Source organism: Hippoglossus hippoglossus, chromosome 3 (genome assembly GCF_009819705.1).
Source record: "Hippoglossus hippoglossus isolate fHipHip1 chromosome 3, fHipHip1.pri, whole genome shotgun sequence".
Lineage (NCBI taxonomy): Eukaryota > Metazoa > Chordata > Actinopteri > Pleuronectiformes > Pleuronectidae > Hippoglossus > Hippoglossus hippoglossus.
The window spans coordinates 30,734,265-30,756,373 of NC_047153.1; the positions used below are offsets into that span (position 1 = coordinate 30,734,265).

At 39.6% G+C, this 22,109-nt stretch overlaps 1 protein-coding gene across 4 annotated transcripts in view; it reads right to left on the minus strand.

The window, feature by feature from the left end:
* The window catches only part of efl1 (elongation factor like GTPase 1), a 105,916-nt gene that overhangs the window by 63,594 nt on the left and 20,213 nt on the right, over positions 1-22,109 (minus strand). For all 4 annotated transcript variants that reach the window (XR_004613015.1, XM_034577674.1, XM_034577684.1 and 1 more), the window contains exons 13-15: positions 14,245-14,390; positions 13,128-13,291; positions 10,422-10,557 (exon numbers count right to left, since the gene is read on the minus strand). Coding sequence is in view for 3 of the 4 variants with exons in the window: in XM_034577674.1 (XP_034433565.1) it covers positions 10,422-10,557; positions 13,128-13,291; positions 14,245-14,390 (446 nt within the window). In the remaining variant the exon portion in view is untranslated. The remainder of the gene's footprint in view (positions 1-10,421; positions 10,558-13,127; positions 13,292-14,244; positions 14,391-22,109) is intronic.

The window sequence follows — 22,109 nt, forward strand, 5'->3', positions numbered from 1 at the left end:
AGTAGACATATGAAAAGTCTGGAAAAAGTAAAACTCAGTCAGGCTCCTTTAGTAATGATTACTCTGAGTTTCCTGTTTAAAGATTTATATTTCATCCTCTTAACGAGGCCTGTCACAATATTAGCTTTTTCATATTTTCTCTCATTTTTGTCAAATTCCTCTCAAAATAATACCTATTGGGGTTGAGTGGCTAGACAATGATCTCTGTGGTCGAAGCGAGAGCCCAATTCTACGATATATATTCATCTGTTTCTCCTTAAGGGACAAGCAGTCTTGATAACGCCTTTGTCTCCTGTCTCCTCTGCTCTGTTTCTGTGTCAGCAGAGTGGGGAGAGTGTGTGTCTGACATTGGGCGAGAGGCAAGGTCCACACCCTGCACAGGTCACCAGTGTTTCACAGGGCTCACATACAATACAATACAATCTAAAGTCTCCAATTAACTTAACCCCAGTCTTAATGTCTTTGGACTGTGGGAGGAAACCTTGAGAAAACAAACGCAGACACAAGGCCCTCACCAAACTGGGATTCAAACCAATAACCTTCTTGCAGTGAAGCATCAGTGCCCCAAAGTCCCTGTTTATGTCTTAATTTATTATCATAATTCATAGTTGTGCATTGTGGTGCTTTGCTGACACAAAAACCGAGCAGAGGTGATAAGAGATAGAAAGGACAATCAACGAGAGAGAGAGAGAGAGAGTGGAAGAGAGAGGGGGTTTGCACAGCACATTGTGTAGAAATAATAAACTAACAATAATAATGTTGGAGTCTGAAGTAGTTACTAGTTACTGCATCACAATGGAAAGAAACGGAATTTCTTCAACAGGCACAGGTGGATTATTTTCTTGATAATATAATGTGTAATTAATATTTAAACTTGTAAACAGTATATCATGACACCTTGACTCCCCTAAAGTATCTGGCTACATCTGAAAATGCCATTCTAGTGTTTTCAGGTTTTTGTACAGCAATCATGATGAACACATCAGATCTTGATGAACGAGTTATTTGAGTCGAAAATCTTTACTGATGTACAATATATAATTTGTTGAGAACAAAATGACGTAACAAGCACAGGTCCCATTAGAGGTGGTCTGGCCCTCATGCCACCCTCATGGAGTCTGTTTCTGACAGATTGGTCAGAAACATTCACACCAGTAGCCTGCTGGAGGTCATTTTGTACGGCTCTGGCCGTGCTCCTCCTGTTCCTCCTCACACAAAGGAGCAGATACCGGTCCTGCTGCTGGGTTGATGCCCTTCTACTGTCCAGCTCTCCATGTGTAACAGCTGGACTCCTGGTATCTCCTCCATGCTCTTGAGACTGTGCTGGGAGACACTGCAAACCTTCTTGCGACCGCACATATGGATGTGTCATCCTGGAGGAGCTGGACTACCTGTGCAACCTGATTGGGCTGCAGGTACCGTCTCATTCTACCAGTAGTGACAAGGACACCAGCAGAACACAAAACTAGAGAAGAGTCAGTCAGTCAGTAAGGATAAGGAGAGAGCAGCTGTCTGTCGCCACCACATGCAAATCCATTTTCTTTTTTAAGGTTTGTCTCTCTATTGCACCTGTTGTCACTTTCATTTGCACCAAAGCAGGTGAAATGGATTCACCATCACTTGTGCTTCCTAAATGGACAGATTGATATCCATGAAGTTTAACTGACTTGGTGTTATACTGTGACGATTAAGTGTTTCCTTTTTTTGATAGTTTCTGTAAAAGTGTGAAACAGTGATGTCAATGCTGCTAAAACTATTAACCAGTCAAACAGTAATGACTACAACACGGCACTATGACACATTTTAAGATCATGATCTTGTCTGACAAAATGGACCTAAAATAAAATCTGACGAATATCATTTTGGTGATTACAGAAAACGTTAGAAGCAGCTGTGTCCTATTCCGAATTTTACTGCTATGCAGGAATTAAATGTGATTTGGCAAGTTAATGATGTTGTTTTCCAGAAGCTCAATTTTCCAGGTCCAGACTGATTGGACTAAATTCCACAGGCTCAGTCTCACCAGTGTTGATCAGCTTTTCCATAAAATATATGCAAACATCATAATAAATTATTTTCCCTTTACACTTGTGAGCTTTTCATGACATACACATTAAGCCTATGGACCCCATGAGAGGATCTAACCTGTTGTTAAATTTATAACGAGGCCTATAGGTGAAAAATTAAACATTCTAGAGTTTTAATGAAGACAAATAACTCTAATCTATTCCTTCCCTTCGCCCACCCTTTTCTTGCCAACCACATGATGAATGCAGACAGACATGTTCATGTGAGAGTCAAAGACCTGAGACAACATTTCAGGGAAAAAGGCAGATAAGAAAAATCTAGATCAGCAAGAGTGAGACAGACGGTTGTAGGGAGAGGTAGACATAGTGAGAGATAATGAAGAGAAGAGCAGTGAAGGAGGAAAAAAAAAGGAGACAAGAGGAGGGGACATGAGGGAGGATGTGGTCAATAAATTTCCGAGGGGAGAGCAGAGGACTGATGAGGTGGAGAATGCTTCATGGCTGTGGGATCCCAGCAGGGCTCAGCTGGGACTGGAAACTGTGTCAAGGACGACTGAGAAAGAGACGGATGAGTCAGGAGCATCAGAAAACTCTTACTGCCGCGCACACACACACACACACACTTTTGTAATTCTATCTAATACTGCTTTCAGACATCCACTGGACTCTCCAGTTAACGTTCCTCCTGGGGAGGTGCATGTGTGCACGCAAATATCCCAGTGAGACGATCTGCAGTTTCTACGGACTTTATCCGCCTGCCTTCCTTGTATATAAAGTCCTTGAACACCTTAACCATCCAAACTAAATGCCTAACCCTAACCTAATTCTAACCCTAAACCTAAATCCAAGTCTTAAACCTCAAACAGGCCATTGAAAAAGGGAGGACCAGTCAATATTTTCGAACTTTCCCCAAAATGTAGGGTCTATGCTTAAAATGGCCCTCACAAAGATACAGGAAGTACAGGAACACACACACACACACACACACACACACACACACACACACACACACACACACACACACACACACACACACACACACACACACACACACACACACACACACACACACACACACACACACACACACACACACACACACACGGCTTGAGTTCCATTTCTGTTCATTAAGGACCCATTTTTGAAAAATAAATTCCTGAATTCTTAAAAGTTAAGCATTTCACTCAACTAACATGAATCAATATTAGACAACAAATGCAACATGCCCTTAATAATTCAAATTATGACTTAACTAAGGCCTTACCTTCCTTTACCAAGCACTCTCTAAAGTTAAAGGCAAACAATGATTCTAAGGAATAATTTATCGATACTGCACCAGGAACTTATGTTTAAAGGAGAGCCCTCAACTCAAATCGTCTCTTGATGAAAACCATTTGATATGGTTAAAATGCAGTCTTTCAATGGAGAATGTTGTTTCCAACGTAAAAAATGAACTGTGAAGTCAGTCTTATTTTCTATTTCAGCAGGTGTAAGGTAAAACATCGATAATACCATTTGTTGGTAAAATATATTTTCATTTTAGATGGAGCAGAATATTCCCCTTCTATCAGTCTCTACATACGTTAAGCAAACACATGTTGGTTCTACGGTATCTTTGCTTAACAACAGATACTTATCTTCCACTTGTGGTTTTGTCAATAAACTATAGTCTGTGGTAAACAGCACTAAGAAGATGCATCATCTGAGCATAATACAGCAAAATAAAGTTTTATAATATTTTAAGTAAAGGACTAAAAATAATCTTGAAATGCCAAAGAGCAAAAGTCCTATTTGCATTGATGGAGTACAGACCACTGTAAAATAGGTTTAAAGAGACGATTTAGTGACTGAAGTGGAACACTACAAGAGACAGTGTTATTATTCATGATCTGATCTGCTCTGCACTGAAATGAACCCGGCTAGCCTTTGCCGTCACCCTGGTGTGGTTGACATCATTGAAATTATTCAGTTGGTCTATTCTTCTAAAGATCTGGGTCGCTAGTCACCACTGGCATGCCGAGAGAAGCCTAATGCAAAACAAATGTTTTCATAAAGTTGTCCAGTGTTGAATCAGCAGCATTCATCTCACTCAGACTCCTTTTCTTCAGTCCTTTTCCTTTCCCCCTGAGGACTGACTTGGATGACTCGGGTTGTGGCTGTGTCTCTTCAGACAGCTGCTTTGCATTAGATACTGATGATGAGAGTTTGATGCTGCCCACATCTTTAACCCCTGTGACAAACAATTGGCCTTACTAAGCTCATCATCAAACACCACTGAGCTGCCTGTTTATTTTCCCTCTGCTGCAATCATAGATAAAACCCACAGCTGGGGGTATGGTACTAATCGAAAACAGTGAACAGAACTAAACAAAGGACTTTTGTTAAGGCAGTCAGAGAGCTTCCACGGTTCATTATTTGCTAGTCCAAATACATGCCATTCTACCTCTTATGGGGCAATTTTACATCAGCTGTTAAAAGATCTGCTGATCTATTGACTTTTTATATCAGCATAGAGACAGACATGCTAGAGAAATGGAATTCAAGAGGAAAGAAAACACTAATCGCCACATCTAGTCCACAAGCTCTTCAACTTTAGAATTGGCTTTATTGTCCCAATGCCCTCTGTATAGAGAACCAACCATAGCCCACATGTATTATACAATGTATGCACAACAGTATGCAGTAGTATACCTGAACATTACCTCTAAAGTGTTGTTGCTGTTATAAGAGCCTTCACTCTACTGTTTTCAGTATGTCCGGGGTTTACGGACATAACATTAGCTCTTTTGAGGCTCAGCTTGTGTTATAAATGTCGAGTTGTCAAAATGGCAATGCTAGTAATGTCAGTGATGTCTTTCACTTTATATGGAAAACATGCTACCCAATGCCACACTCAGAACGGACTCAGAACGGCTCGCTTTTCATTTCGGCACCCATGTTAACAGATTAGAGCGGCTGCACTGCCTGTGGTTCAGCCGTGCTGCTCTTCTAGAGAATAGAGGTCTTAACATCCTTTCAACATCATGTCTCTAAGACTTAAAAGTACTCTACTTTTTATATACAGTATAATGATATGTAGCGGAAAGTAAAGTATTTGCTCTGTCACCTGATTACACCCAAATTGATGCGACCATATTCAAACTGTTGATTACATTTTGATTATGAATGAAGTATGTTGTGGTGGTATATGTTTGACTAATTGTTGTCTATTTTGGTCTCCGCCACCTCCTTTAGCTGCTAAATGTCCACTGTATTCACTAGTCTTTGACTGACTGCTGCATGCTGACCAGTGGGCGTATGATGGGTTTATCAGGCTTTTACTGAAAACAGCTGCCTGCTGCAGCTACAGGAAACAAAGTTGATAGGAGCAAAGTTTCATGCTTGAAAACCAGAAGTATTAGCTTTAGCTTCTTCTGATAAATCAATGTTGGTTGGTCTATGTAAGCCACATCTTTTCATATATTGATGCGAAGGAAACTGACAAGTCTAGCTTTGAAGGCATTGGGCCTCAATCACCAATATCTTTAGATAAAAAAAAAAAAATCCTAATTAGCATAGGCGAACGCCCCGCATGAAACAGCAGGGCCATGTGGACTCACAGAAATCACAAACTAAAATTAAAATTTAAAAACTTAAAAATGTCTAAATGAAAATCTAAAGACAGTGGCACACCTGACTCAGACCGTAAAATCTAATTTTATTTGTATAGCCCATATTCACAAATCACAATTTGTCTCATAGGGCTTTAACAAGGTGTGACATCCTCTGCCCTTAACCCTCAGAAGTGGATGTAAAATAATTTGGGACATAGTTACACATTTAGTGAAAGCTGTATCAGCTGAAAGTCGCACAGTTGAAATAAAAAAAAAAGTGTTTGATCTCAAATCTGAAGTCAAAAGAAATATTGTCAAACGCTGAGGAGAGAAGGGAAGGTGAAAGGTTTGACTACGTTATCTGATCTGGACCAGCGCATCATTGGAAACACAGCAATGCAGGTGAACCCTCAGCTGATCATCTGTGGAGACCAGACTCAAGCCTGTCGGGCTGGGTTCCGACTAATTTTTTAAACAATATTCTGTTTCGAGTCGGGTCGGTCACGTTGACTGGTCACATTTTTTTCACTGAATATGTCAGAAGCCGGTCTATTTTAAGATAAAAATGATAAAATATTATGGTGATTTCATTTTTACAACTGTAGAATAAAAGAACATAATAATTGAGCCAAGTAGCCAAGTGTGCGTAAGAGTGCTTTTGAGTGTGCAGAGATTCTGTCTCATAGCAACAAATTCCAGTTAAGAAAACATTGGTGAATGTCAGAATCTTCGTAAAAACTGTGTAAGCGGGTTTTAAGAAGAAATTTCTTCTTAAGAGGGATTGGGCCTCGAGTCCCATGATGTGTAGTAGTTTAGTGTCATCTGGTGGCAGTATCAACAATGACACTGGATTAGACAAGAGCGCATGACAGTATCCCAAAGATCCAATGAAATATATAAATGATATTCAACAAAACCCAAAGCTACAGACAAAAGCTTGTTAAAAAAACAACAACTTAATTGCAGGATTCAAGGACCAAAGAAAGTTCTAACCATCAAACCCTTCACCTGCAGCTGTAATAGTGGATGATTGAGTGTGCATGTTGGATTCAAAGCTGAACTGTCATACAGCCAAAGCATGATGTGAGGCCTTGTTTCCCTGGGGTGCTGTTTCTAATAGCTAGCAAGAAACAGAGGAGGGAGGGCAGCAAGACTCAGAGCATAAAGCCTGCAGCAGCTGCCTTTCCTTTGCCCATCTGCCGCTGTGTATGTGTGTGTGTGCATGTTATCTGTTATTCATTTAAAATGGCCATAATGGACCATAAGCACTCTCATGACACACTGACACACAAAGACAACATAGTGCTTTGTCATGAAGTCTGGGCAGTATACTTTCATGTGGTTAAGTAGAAAATGATGTTTCCCACATCAAATGGTGCCTTGTGAGCACATTGTGAGAATGGTGTTCTCTTCCCTCAATTACTTACTCCACCGGCAGATAATAATCGGGGTCTAATCAAGGCCAATCCTGGTGGGGTTTACACACTGGTGCTCTGCTGGCAACTTCCTCCCTGCCCGCAGTCCACTAACAGAGCAGGAATGATGGCTCCCACATGGCTCAGGCACAGAGAGTGTGATTTTGTGGGTCCGCACATGGTAGAAATTGTTTCCACACTGCCTGCCTGTTCAACTTTCTGCTTAGTCATCAAGCTTCTTAGTGGAATGCAGTCCAGGGGAAACAATCTGACTATGTCGTACTTATCCAGAGTTTACATTAGACTTGACAGACAGAGGTACAGACATATTATCATCTGTCATTTAATTTTTATTTTACAATGATAATGATACCTAGCATATAATAGCATTTAATTAACAGAACAAACTAGAAGGCCGCTTGGAGAGCTCATACCAAGTGCCCTATCTCGAAATAAATAAATACAAATCTTGAATCCACCCATTTATCTACCCACTGTAGCTTATGCACAATCATGCCTCCTTTGAGGCCGTGCGTCACATACATAAGGCAAAAGTCCCAACAACTTGTGGAGAGAGGCTTTCCACATCGTTTCTACTTAGCATACCTCTGATATCCCTCTTTTAGCCATAGCATCACAAGAGGTATCATAGGATACTTACACCTGCACCTACCTCTAAGTTGTTTGCTCCACAGTTGTAGCTGATTATTATTATTTAAAAAGTTAATTATCAAAGTCAGAGCTGCATTCAGAATCAAACTGTATTTAACATCAGCAACACATTGTTAGCTGTTTGATAATGTAGTCCAGACGAAGGCCCTTGATATCGATTGTCATTATGTTTCTAACGTTGAAGGGATCTACACATAAAATATCTTGTATTTTTTACAATGCTTTTACATGTCTGTAATTAGGAAAAACAAGAATAGCCATGTCACACAAACTCAGAGCAGCTTACATTAACTGCATCAGACTTGAGTCAGGTTGAGACACAATAAACACAAAAAGACAAAGTTATTATCTGGTTTAATAAGTATGAAACAACATCCCTGAAAGTTCCGTGTTATCCCAGCTTGTAGTTCAAATGCTCATAAGATTAGTATTGACACTTCGGCACTTTCTATTTCCAATAAACATTGTAGCATTATACCACATAGTATAGCATTACATTGTGGATTTGGGACACTTATAAGAGTCAAACAAATATTTGGCCTAAGCCACCGATTAAATCCAACACTGTAGAACCATTGACAGATGTTAAAACTGTCCAGTGAAGGCCACTCTAAGAACAGCTCATCTGTAAGTTGACAGTCCAAACTAAATAAGGAGCAGGAGGATCTGTGATACTAGTGATAACTTGTTCTTATGATGCATTCTGCCCCACACTCGTACTTACTGACTGATGACTTCATGTCTATATCATGATGCACATCTCCTTTATAATTCATGACAGTCTCACAGGAGCATCTCTCAGACGTCAGTTCAACATTTCCAGCAATCTGATTAAAGTGGCCAAGAACATTAATGTGAGCTCCCATCAATACTGCACAATCAGAAACAATGAGGACATGCCACATTGTGAACATAAAAGACAAGCACACAATACACACACTCGTTTTAGTAGATTTTAGAGGTACTGTCTTTTGTCATGCTCTCTAAGGGCGATATTAACGTTTACTTTATTACTAGTTAAATGAGACCAAGCTAAATGAATGGAGGCAGACAGTAATAAAAAGTAGAGAGTGAGACATAGAACTGTTCAACTTTAAATAATCATGTGCAATATCCATTAATCTTACAATGATTTTCTTAATTAAATGAATAATCATTCTGTCTCTGAAGTATCAAAAAGGCAAATATAGCCATATAATTTCTCTTTTCCCCAGATGATGTTTTCAACAGCCTACAATTTAAATATGTTCATTTTACTACTATATAAGACAAGGAAACGCAGAATATACTCACATTCATCAAGGTGGAACCAAACAATGTATGACCTTTTAGCTTAAGATATTGATTAAAACAACAAATTTAGTTTGACTATATATTTCAACTCTAAAATAGAGCATTTCTTACACTCATGATCACTGGCAATGAAGATAGCACCTTGTAATATTTGCACTACCACTAATCAGTATTACTTACATTCTCATTCATTCATTCTACTCAGTAATATATCTTTTTTAGTGATAGCGTTAGCTGGGTGCTGTGTTTTGTCATTTCAAAAGGATTTGGCACAAACAGTTAATATTACATAATCAGAGAGTGAAACTTGTTTCTGTTTGCCCACATCGATACTCTCAGCTCCAGTGTCAGGTATTTGCAAGTTCTGCCTACCTGCAGACAACTGGGAATGTACACAGCTAAAGTGGCCCTGAAACCAGTGAGTTGTCTCAGTTTGTAGTGAAAGAGGTCATTCATGAATAGATGTCTAAGAAAAACTAAATCATGGTGTAATATGAAGACAGCTGACAGAGCTATCAACAGCAACCACAAGAATGCACCATGAAATGAGGTGTGCGATTGCCAGATAAACACTGCAAAATGTACAATCATTTAGAAAGAAGCATGAGTTCTCAGAGAAACGTGAAGGACAGAAAACAGGCTTTCAAAGTGATGATGTAAGAATCTAGGGAGGTTCTGGGTTTCAGTCAAAATGTACATCAAGTTTTGAGAGGGTGTTATGCAGAAGAGAAACATGATGTGCACTAGGGAGGGTCCAAACACTGTTTCCAACCTCAGCCTCCGTGATCACTCTCTGACAGCGGTGTCAGACAGAAGGATGCTGTCGAAGTTACATGCCATTCTGGACAATGTCTCCCACCCTCTCCATGACGTGCTGGTCAAACACAGGAGCACGTTCAGTGCAAGACTCATCTGCATGACGAAGTGTCCTGGGGCAAGATACTGAACCCCTAAATGGCCACTCTTAGATGTTGAATGCACTAATTGTAAGTCGCTTTGGATAATAGCATCTGCCAAATGACATGTAATGTAATGTAATGTAAATGACTGAGACCACCAAAATGCACCACAGGAAGTCATTCCTGCCTGTGGCCATCCAACTATACAACTCCTCCCTCTGAGTGTCAGACACTTTCGAGTCAACAGACTGGACTCATTACAATGCCAGCAATATCTGACATATTCATGCTTGCACTAAAAGCTCAATGTACAGAACGCACTTTTTTAAATTTATTTTTTAACCTTTATACGCTTATATTTCTACTCTTGCATGGAGCTATTGTTACAAACACAATTTCCCCCTGGGATCAATAAAGTATTTCTGATTCTGATTCTGAAATCAGATCTGTTTATCTGTGATCCAAATTCTGTCCATTGAAGCAGTGAATAACAGTCGCAGTAGGAGGAGCAGGGAAACTTACCCAGGATGTTTCCTGCAGGCACCTCCTCCAGCTCTTCTAGGTCTCGGCCCATCAGCAGATAGATGCTTTCCATAGTACAACAGGACAAATGAGGCACCTCGCACACATCGTCTGAAGCACTGCAACCCTCTGGAAGCTGGCAGAAATGACACAGAACATCATGTCAGGCGTGAATTGATGTGTGTTCACTGGAGATGGGATCACTAAAGATGGATATCAATGCCAGGTCTAAACAGAGACTTGTTCCGAAGTCACTCTACCCTTTTCTTTGCTTTGGGTCATTACTGTCTTGAAAGGTGTAATTTCAAGGGTTGGATGTGAATACTAGGTCTGACCTGCCTGACTGTCACTGAGGTGCAAAGCCAGAGCCTAGACTTAAACCAGAGAGACCTGAAGTTGATACACACACATATCTGACGACATAGAGCATATCTGACAGTAAGGTCTCTAGTAGGTTCTGAATTAATGATATGAATACATTTGTAAATTAGCAATTTCGTTTGTTTATTTAAATGCACTGTCCCAATTTACCACTTAGCCCTATCACTTGGCCCTACCCCTTTATTTTGTACGTGACCGTGAAGGGGCTGTGTTTTCCCATTTCTCGATGTGATGTCGGGGTAGTGACCATTTAGCCCCTCAAACACCCCTTCAACTGTAGTGTATTCAGGACCCCTCTAAAACAAAGGGGTAGATGAAAAGTCCTGAATGCTTTACGAACGGACGAAGTGAATCAAGATGTTGACTGCTGCTGACGAAATACTCAAAGCTTGCAAAATAACCATAAAAAATGTTTAAACCTAGCGGAACATCTTAGTTTTATCCAGAAGCAAATTAAAATGTAATTGAACTGCTTTGAAAAGCGTTTAAGGAAAATCGTTAACAGCCATTCGTTACTCTTGTGTCCCGTATATATAAAGTTTGAAAAAAAATCTTCAATGCTAATGTTATAATGTTTTCAGTGTGGGGCAGAAGTTTCTATGGACAGGACTAACATTACATTGAAATTGAAACCGATTTAAACACGCTGACTGTATTGATCAACAGATCAATCTGTCCTGTCTGTCCTGCAGTTGTCAGAGGTGTCACTGTTAGAATGTAGCACTTCATAAAGGGTAGGGCCAAGGGAGAGGAATTGGGACAGGGAGTAAATATATTTGCAAAAATATATCAACATTTTTCTCACTTTGTTAACTTGGGGTTTTTGAGTCTAGATTCACAGGGAAAATGTCATTTTTATACTTAAGTCTACAACACAGAGCTTGAGAAAAATGAAGGGTCTGAATACGTCCTGTGGTAACTGTTAAGTAAATTGTTTATCTTGTGAGTGGACTCTTTCCTTGTCAAATCCCCTGAGCCAGTTTTTGAGGATTCAAACTTAAAATTATTTATTTCTGGAGCTATATTATAACTGCACAAAACATGATTTGATGCTCTTAAAATCTAAAAAGTGAAAGAAACGGCTGTGATGACTTTCTCTTCTATAAGCTCACCACTGAAAAGGAAAAACACCCCCATGAAATGCTGTCTGTACCTCTGAAGTAGCGAGACTTGGATATCTCTCATAATTAAAAGGATGTCATGTGAAGGACCGAACCATCCAAGCAGCAGTGATGGTATATATTTCGGAATGAAACTATGTATTTTGTTTTACTGTGTCTGATTTGATGATTTCTGAGTTTTACCACAAAATCATATACTGTTAGTAGACCTAGTTGGTCAAGTACAATAACTTCAGCAAATGTGCATGTGTCTGTAAACGCATTTGTACATACAACATTGTGTTTAATTACATTTACAGCCATGGAACAGCTGTTAAACAAAGCAGGCCAAGAGCCAATCAAATAGCTGTTTGGGACAGTGATACTTGATGCACAGTATTTCCTCTAAAAAAAGGTTTTTGGGAGAAAAAAAAGAGAACTGCATTTTGAAACATGAACCAATAGGATTATAGAAAGATTGGGAGCGCTGGGGAAGCGGGATGGATTTATAGGTTAAAACTTTGTCTTATTTTTATTTATTTAATTTTCTTTTTTTCTGTTGCTACACAATAATGTGAGGGGTGGCGATTTCAAACGATAATGAAAGTGGTCAGAAGATGTGCGGTGCACTGCCTGAGGAAATATTTCAATACAAGAGGCCTCTTAAGGACAGATAAGATAAAATGTATTAATTTCATCAGTCAATTACAATTTTGGTATTTGAAATGTTAGAAAGTACCAAAAAGCTTCCAAAGACCAAACGTCTCACTTTTTTCATACTTAAGTGAATAGGTTATATATAGGTTACCTAATAAACCTTTATACAAATAAATATATGCTTCTTTGTGAGTTCTTGTGACACTGGAAAATAAATTAAACAGACATGGTTCAGTCGCCAGAATTATATTTCCCTTGTGTTTCCATGTAGCTCTGTCTGTTACTATGTGACACCACATTCACAGCGCTTGGTTTGCTTGTAACTGTGAACAAAAAACAGATAAAACCTAAAACACAGCATTCCTTTCCTTTGTCCCAACCAACTACACAACTACTATCAAAAATGTATTTACTTTAAACACTGGCGTATCCAACCTAATATTTCAATGGTTAAAAGTTGCAACTTGATTCCAGATCTGTGCAGTACACAAACACAGAGAAGTGGAGAGCAGGTGTTGTGTAGGTGTTGTGTAGGTGTTGTGTAGGTGTTGTGTAGGTGTTGGTTTACCATGCGCAGGCCGTGGGCGGGGTCATACTTTGGTCCTAGCACAAATATTCTCTGCCCTTTCTTGACCGTTCCGCTGTAGACCCGGGCAAAGGCGACAAAGGTCTCCTTCTGCTCCTCTTCCTCCTCTGGCTTTGAGTCTTTCAATGTCAGACTCTCCATTTTAGCTGTGAGAGAAACAACACAGACACAGACAGTGTTCACATGAGAGTCTATGTAGCTGGTCTGTCCATGCATTCATGTTAGTGCATGTGGGTCCCTCCCTATGAAACTCTATGAAGCAGATGTCTCCACCTCCAATCAGCTGGGATGTTAACACGACAGTTGGGTGGATAACACTGATTTTCATGTCTGTGCTGACATCTTTCAGAGACACAAGCACTGTAAACACATCTCTCAGCTGTCCACCACCACACTGTTGAACCAGAAACACTACAACTATTCTCTATTTTTATACAGTCTATGGCACAGGTAAACTAATGAAGCTAGCCCTGCTAATTGCATGCAAGCCACCATGCAGGATAGCAACTCTGGGTTGTTTTAAACCTCACTTCATCATTAATATTACCATTTGATGCAGGCGTGGCTCAGGAGGTAGAGAGGGTTGTCTACTAACCAGAATATTGGAGGTTCAATCCCTACTCCAGTCTGCATTCTGAAGTGTCCTAGGGCAAGATACTGAACCCCAAATAGTCCTTAATGGCTGTGCTACCAGTGTATGAATGGTGTGTGATAGAAAAAATACATGAATTTGTATTAGAAATCACCTTTCCCTCTGTGTGTGTCTCGCATTTGGGTTCACTAGTCCAGTATTCGTAACATGGAGAAGCATTTTAAAAATACAGTCCAAATACAGTCCATTTGATATTGTTACATGATATGAGACATCTTGGACACATAAAGAAGTGAGTGAATATCTCTAATACCTCAACCTGTAGCCACAGTTAACTGTCAGGTTTTGTTATTTAAAAAATGCTTTTACCACAACCTGTCACCCATTGGCAATATCAATCCAAAATATTTGTACTAATCTTTTGTCAAGCTGTTCTGAGTTTGAACAGTAGAGATGAAAAGGTGTGAAGATGGGAGACAGAAACAGTGAATGCAGAGAAAAGCTTACCTGTGCTGATGCCTTCCTGTGGCACACGCCCTGTGTGGATGAGCTCTTTGTTGCTCTCTGTTGCTGCCTGATCAGCTGCCATCCTGTCAGCGTGTCTCTGTCTAGCAAGCTCCCTGCGCTGGGATAATTCCTCCTGGGTTAACGGTCTATGCAAGCACAAACACAAGCATGCATGGGCACCAACACACAAGCATACACACAAGCACACACACAAAATTCTATTTACAACAAACACATCTATATACTCAGAGTGGGTAAAAACAACTTAATTCTGCCTTCATTAAATCATATTATCAGAATTTTATCTTTATCTTATTTTAGCTTGAGATCAGAGATGCAGTGTGATGAGCAGAGTGTCTAATGAAATCCTCCAAGTAGTGGTCTGTGGTTGTAATGTTTATCTCGTCACGGTAGCGTTGAGCAGAGGTGTGGACTCGAGCCAGACTCAAGTCGCGATTTTGATGACTTCAGTCTCGACAAAATCAATAATGACTCCAAACTTGACTTGGACTTTAACACCAATGACACGAAAGATCACTTGGACTACACCTCATTTACTTGTATTGACTTGACATATTTCAGAGGTAAACATATATTTATCTCAGGGTTTCCACTACATTCATTTTGCAGTGAAGGGGCCGTGCTGTATGACCCTGCCCCATGTCGTCCCTCCTCACTCCTCCGCTGAACTGCGCTCACTTTACATGTTAAGTATAAACACCAACACTAATCAGAATTTATAAGGATCTGAACAGTACTGAAGTTTACTTTGTGTGTTACTTTGTGTGTTACTTTGTGTTTGATTCGCTCTAGAGTTTATGGGGCAATTATTGAAAAACATTGAAAAACACGCACTCAGTTCACCTGCTACACACAACATGACTCTTGACGTGCACAGCCAGGACATCAGGTTTTAAGTGACTGGAACAATCTGGAATAATGACCCGACATGATCTATAACTAAATAGATCTTGTCATTTCTGTTTGTGCGAAGAGCGACAGAGATGGGCAGACACACACACTGAACTCCTGCAGACAGAAGATTTCCTCCCACAGATTATGAAGCGACACCCTGTTGAGCCATGAATGAATTCAGCAGGTTATTATAAAGATCAGTTCTACTCAGATCACGATCCAGTGCTCCACTGCTAGAAATTCTAGACAAAACACAAGGTCTTATCATAACGTGTGCAACTATTTCCTGCTGGAATTCTCGAGTCAATCCTCAAGAGAGTGGTGGCTGCTGCCACTGGTCGTGGGAAAGTAGTGACGTGTTCATTAGCTGTGACTTTCCTGTGAAATTGAGAGTTCTCCACTATTAAATCTTTGAACCATATTATCTTCCTTTATGTTTTCAAAATTAAATCGCAAGGAATCAAATGTGTAGTCAGTTCACCTGTATGAGTGATTTGAAAAAAGTTTTTAAAAAAGAAAGAAAAAAATATCAATCCTCTTTTTTCTCCATGGTGGGCTGTTTAAAAGATAACTCTTTTCTCCTGTTTAATTTTTATATATATATATATATATATATATATATATATATATATATATATATATATATATATATATATATATATATATATATACACACACATATATATATATATATATATATATACACACACATATATATATATATATATATATACATGCATACATACAGTCTCCCTGTAAAACAGTGCTTTCCAATAAACAGGAATTTTTCCAAATTCTATATATGTAACACATATTTCAATAATCATTCAAGTTAGCGGCTTCACACTTGATCTGTGTATTGTTAAGGCCAAGGACCAGGTAAGCCTGCGTGCCTTCAGACAAATTAGATAACTGGAAAACCAGTCATCAATCCTGATCAGAATGGCTGATGTGAGGTTAAGTAAAGCCAGATAATGAAAATATATTCTACATTGCACTTGCTTCATTGTACAGACTTCTGGATATAGTGTAGTTGAACATACAGGTGCTGAAGCTGAGTTTGTCAAAAGGACACTCCCTCCCTGATCCCTTACAAAGGTCAAGAAGCACGAGAAGACAGGAGAAGTGAAAAAAAGCTGTGTTATGATTTCGCCAATGACAACTATGACACACACTAGGGCTGCACGATATTTGGAACACATGCAATATGCGACAACGCTGTTGAATTTTGCAATGATGATATGACTTGCAATAAATAAACAAATTCTTAAGTATACAGTGTTAGTCTTTCTGCTTTGGTTTCACTGTTAACATAGACCCCATACAGTAAGTGGTCTATGCACACACTGAAAAAAAAGCTGTATTTCTATTCCAAAAAACATGGTTTTATAGAAAAAATTCCACCTGTCTACAGACGCAGGGACCACTGAATGCTCTAAAGTCCGAGGGAGAAGGCGAACAATCCAGCCACAGCCACTGCCACCAAGTTCGGGACAGACACCCACGGAGCCATGCACAGCTCCACTAAGTGCACTTACACTGTTCATTTTGGGTCTTTTCATACGTTTGTACCATTTTTTCAGTTTTTACTAGCTGTCAGTAATTTACTGCTCCTCTCTGTGTCTCTATCATTCGCACTGCACAAAACCACATCGTGGCAAAATGGGCACACCGATCATCTCCTTCGGCTCCATACATTGACTAAATTTACAAAGTTGTTCTAACCCAGTCTGCGTTTACATGTGTCCATTCACACTGTTCGTGTGTGTGTGTGTGTGTGTGTGTGTGTGTGTGTGTGTGTGTGAGTGAGAGAGAATATGGGTGAGAGAGAGGGGGGGGGGAAGAGCGAGAGGGACGGCTGATGAATGCGCTGCTATGAAGAAAGATTTCACTCGTTAAGAAAGGTATCAATCATTATGTGATGACCAGTGTTGATATTCCGGTGTCAAATCAACGTTTAAATCCCCCTCCAGTTGACATTTTCAGAAAAAAATATTATTATTGGCATCCTTAAAAAAAACACAAAACAGAGTGATCCAATTATAGGGGAATGTCACTTCTGTCCACAACCTGGAGGATTCTAGTGCCTTCTCTTCAAGAGAAACCTTACCTGGGAAGTCACCTCTCCTCAAGGGCAGACATTGACAGTGAGGTACATCACTGCATTTGCTGTGCCAGTGTGGCTTTTACAAAGTTTTTTAAAATAGTTTTTTAAAACTCTGATCTGCTTGCTAAGACCAAGTTCCTGAATCACAAGCAAAACACTTGCAAACACTTATATGGTGCAGAGACATGGACTACCTACAGCAGGCATAGACAAGCCCTGGAGTTCTACCACCAGAGCTGCCTGTGAAGTGCACTAACATCAGGGTCCTTGAGGGAGCAAACATCAACAGCATTGCCACCACAATCATTAAACATCAGCTGAGATGGACAGGACTAGGGGTTGGGGATATATTGAATATACTCAATGTATCGCAGTTTGTACCAGGTGCGATGTATAAAATGACTATCTCGCGACCATTGAGTACAAATTGTCAAGTGAATGTTTTTAAGCTGTCAGCATGAGTTTGAGTTTCTCTTCTCATGCCCCTCTCACAGCAGACAGCTCACTCCCCCGTCCATCCAAAGAACTCTCCTGCGCCCATGCGTATTTTTGTATCAGAGAGCAAAAGAAAGTGAAGAGCCCTCTGGATTGAATAGGATTTTACCTATTTGAAAAATTACCAAACTTTATGAGCTGTTATGTGGTGTTGTTAAGTGTTGACATTGTGGCAGTGGCTACAAACACATCAATGTATGGGCACTAAGAAGAGTAAACATTTATTTGAGTGATGGTGAAACTGTAGCAGGTGAGAGGATTTCAGCTGAGAATGCAGGCCCTCGGCCACATGCATCCAAGAACACCTCTGACTGTAGTTGTGTGATAGGATGTCAAGACTCAGTGAGGTCAGATTTGGGTACGTTCACACCTAAATGTAGAACTGTCCACTTGAGATCAAATTACTCAGGATGAATGTTAATACCAGGTCTGAACAGGGTCTTAATCTTTAGCCCACTTTAGGCACCCACTAGCTGAACGTCCTGAAAGGACAGCCTTCTTTGACTGGGCCCGCCAATGGTTTCTTCCTTTTTTCAGCCTCCAAACTGGACATATTTTTGCACTGTGGTGACTGTGAAGAGTAAAAGCTCCCTCATTAACTGAAAGAAACCTCTAGAACAAGACTAGAACAAATATTGGTGAACATCTGACTCGGACGCTTTTTCACTTGCTTTCACTGAAGGAACAACACCAGTCTCTAAGGTGCAATTAATAACTGATTTCATGTCAAGACTGACAGCATATCAGTATATCTTAGATGTATGTATCGAGTGAATTATATAATTTGAAAATCATGTCCATTAATTCAGTATTATGGTTAGAGCCATTCACAACAAAACATACAAGTTTAAATAATATCTTTGAGTTTTTTAGAGCTCAAATTAGAAAAATAGTTTGACCTTGTCTCTTTACCAGCATCCTGAAATGTTAATGTGATTAAATTGAGAACCAGATCTTAGTATGACCTTTCAAATGTGTAGCACCTTTAACAAGCTGATTCAAGCTAAATGTTTAAATAGTATACAGGAAATGAAATAAATAAAACTCAGACTACAGGGGTCTATATAAAAAAACACAAAGTGGAGGAACTTGAAACTTCAAAAGAACCAATACACAGGAGAACACGTTATCTTTTTTAGGATAAGATCAATGTCACAACCATGACCCAAATGCTGAGGGAGAAGAAAACAGAAAAAATTATAGGAGGGAGGCCTAAATCAATGGGACTGTATCATTTGGAGTTAGTCAAGTGTCTGCAGCCAAGAATAAGTTCAAGCAGTTAGGAGTTCTAAAATCATTACAAATGAAGGACGTATTGGAAAGGGATCGGCAGACCACATTTAGAGCAGGCTACATAACGGAGAATTGAGGAGCAGTTCATTAAGTGCAGTGAGCTCCTATTTTGACCACCCCTGCACTGGTGACAGACTAGACTTTAAAAACACAGAAGCTGACAGGGGGAGCTATTGTATGAGACCATGTGAGGAACACTCTAGATTCGAGCATGAGTGTGTAATCTGTTCGCTATGGCGGACAGACAGGAGAGCTACAGAACGGCACATCCTGGAACAGTCGGTCGAGTTGGAGCAGCAGATCCTTGAGTTTGAAACCTGATAAGATACAGAAAGGCACTGCATTTTTTTTGCCAGACCACAGTGTAAGACCACTCAAGCCAGCTTTTGTAAGCCATAAACACTTTGTGCTAAATCTTGGCTATCCAGGATTACAAAGCTGAATCACTTTAAAGTTAGTACTGGCCTTACATAGTGACATGTTGTCAAATCAACAGAATCTTTATATAATCTGCTGACTGGCTTTAAGACAGAAATATCAAAACAGGCAATGTTTTCTTTTCCTTCTGTTTTATTACTGTCGGAAATTCGTACATAAAAAGTGATATCAATCATTAAGAACGCATTTTAAAATGTTTACCAACTACAATGATAAATTTCATTGTATATGATCCCACCTGACATGTATTGCAACAGTGGCCCTGTATTGGTCAATGGAGAATGCCAAAAACATGAACTCAGTTCAGTGGCAAACTTTGAAGTCCCAAGATACATCAGAGACGGGCTGTAAAAATAAACAAAACTATCCCTACTTTTCCTTTGCTACATGACCTGTGTGTTTGTGTGTATGCAGTGTGGCCTGTGTGTGCATGTGCAGTGTGGTCAGAGTGTTTGCGTATGTGCGCATACTCTCTTCAAAAAGACCACAGTGACTATAGCAACACAGCTGCTCACAGCAGGCCTGAGTGACAGCATCCAAAGAGTTTAGCTCCATGATCACAAACCACTTAAAACAGCCCATAATTTGCCCCTGACAACAGCAGCAGCCATGCAGACGCACTTGGACTGATTGCACGTCTCTTTTGCATAAATTGGTTATAAATGGGACCACAGGCTGAATTCAGGATTCCAACAGAAAACCACAAAAGAGCAAACCTTGGTAAATGATGACCTGGCTCCAAGAACAAATAACTTGTAAGTGACTTAGAGCTTCAAACATATGAGTCAGCTGCAGATTAAAGCTCAATCCTCTCACAATATTTCCTCCAAAACCCAAAAGAAAAACTAAGAAGCAGACAGATATTGAAGTGGGTAATCAATATGATGTGATGCACTTGAACATCTAAATAAACACTATGCTATGTAATACATACAAGTCTTCATACTTCCCATTAGACCACAGCAAAGTCAGAAAGTGTTTTTTTTGTTCGTCAGGAGGTTGAATCAGTCGCTCATTGGTAATAATGGGAATGCCAGGAGTTGGTTTTTGGCCTAACATGCTGTGGTTATGAAGTAATGGCTTCCAAACACTGGAGCCGGACCATTGCAACCACAGAAAGACCTTTTAACATTGTGAAAAGGGAGGAAAAAGTGTGCTGGAAAATTAAACAATATACTGATATTAAAGCTGTCTGCAAAACACACAGTTTTTTTTTTACCACTAAATTATTTTGATGGAAGAGGTTTTCCATTCTAGCTCTAGCGTCTGAAAATGTAAGTGAGCAGTGACTGAGATAATATTCTTTCTAAAAATTCAAATGAATGTCCCATATATAGTAGGTTGAGTGTTAATTTTATAAAGCTCTAAGTCATAATGGAGGAGATTCTTCTCACTGAAGATATGTCGTCACTAGAAAGTCCTCCAGGTCTTGAAGAGTATGCTGATTGAACCCTTCATACTGCAACGCTCTGAGGAAAGTACTGTTTATATGTGCATAGAACCCAGGGGTCCTCTGTGTTCAAATCCAAAAAGAGTCATCAGGAGACTCTTGAGTGTAACCCCCTGCCTCCATTCATATAAAATTTGACACAGCAGATAATTTGGTGCTATCGCAGTTACCCGAGGGGAGTTATCATATCCAGCTGTGGCTTAATTGGACAGATGTGATGTTACTTAGCTTTAAACCACTGTAACTGTATAATCTGTCTCCAATTTGTAATAAGCACAGTACACAATTTATGCACATGAAAAAGTAGCAGTAACTCTGTTAATTAAAACTCCTGACATGCTAACAGGATTGGTCAGGGGTCTAACAGTGATGAATATTCAGAGTTTAAATTGAAACCAGACAGGTAAGATCTAAGACAAACCTTCTGTTTAGCCAGTGAAAGCATTCAGGACACAAGCTGTCCTTAAGATGAGTTCTGAGCCCCATCAGAGCTATAGGTCTTTTTTTTTTTTTTACAACCTCAAAGATAGCTAAGTCACAGGAATTCTGTCAATGCTAATGGAAACCAGGGAAGACATGAAGCCAACAGTTGAGTTTACATCAAAATGTGACCACATTTCAACAAAGTATTCAGAAAATTGGCTCAAGAAAATGCAAATGTATGATAATTTCCACCCACCACTGTTATGCAAATTTTAGATGAGATAAGATGTAGGTGGCGCTAGTCCTCCACTCAAGTGCAATTATGATTAAAAGTGTGAGGCAAACAAAGCAACAACAAAGGGAAACCATGTGGCTTAATGTCATGAAAGCTCGGTGATGGAAACCACAGTATTTTTGTTTCCCATCAATTCATGGAACAGTGTCCTCATTGATCCGGACATGATATTTTCTGCCGGTACTGTTTTTACTCTTCTGGAACAGAAATAAGAGTTTTCTTATAATTTCTCAGATCCATCAATTTCCTTTGCACAGTGCAGTCCCATTTAACATTCATCAATGCACCAACTCCCGAGAAAACATTTTTTTCAAGATAATTTTTTTTCCATCTGCATTTCCACTCAGGTTTTTCTGATGCAAAATGTGAAAATGTGTATGAAAATGTAGATAGATAGAAATGCACCTAATAATTGCTGGTAAAATGCGCCTGGTTCATGTGTGCATATG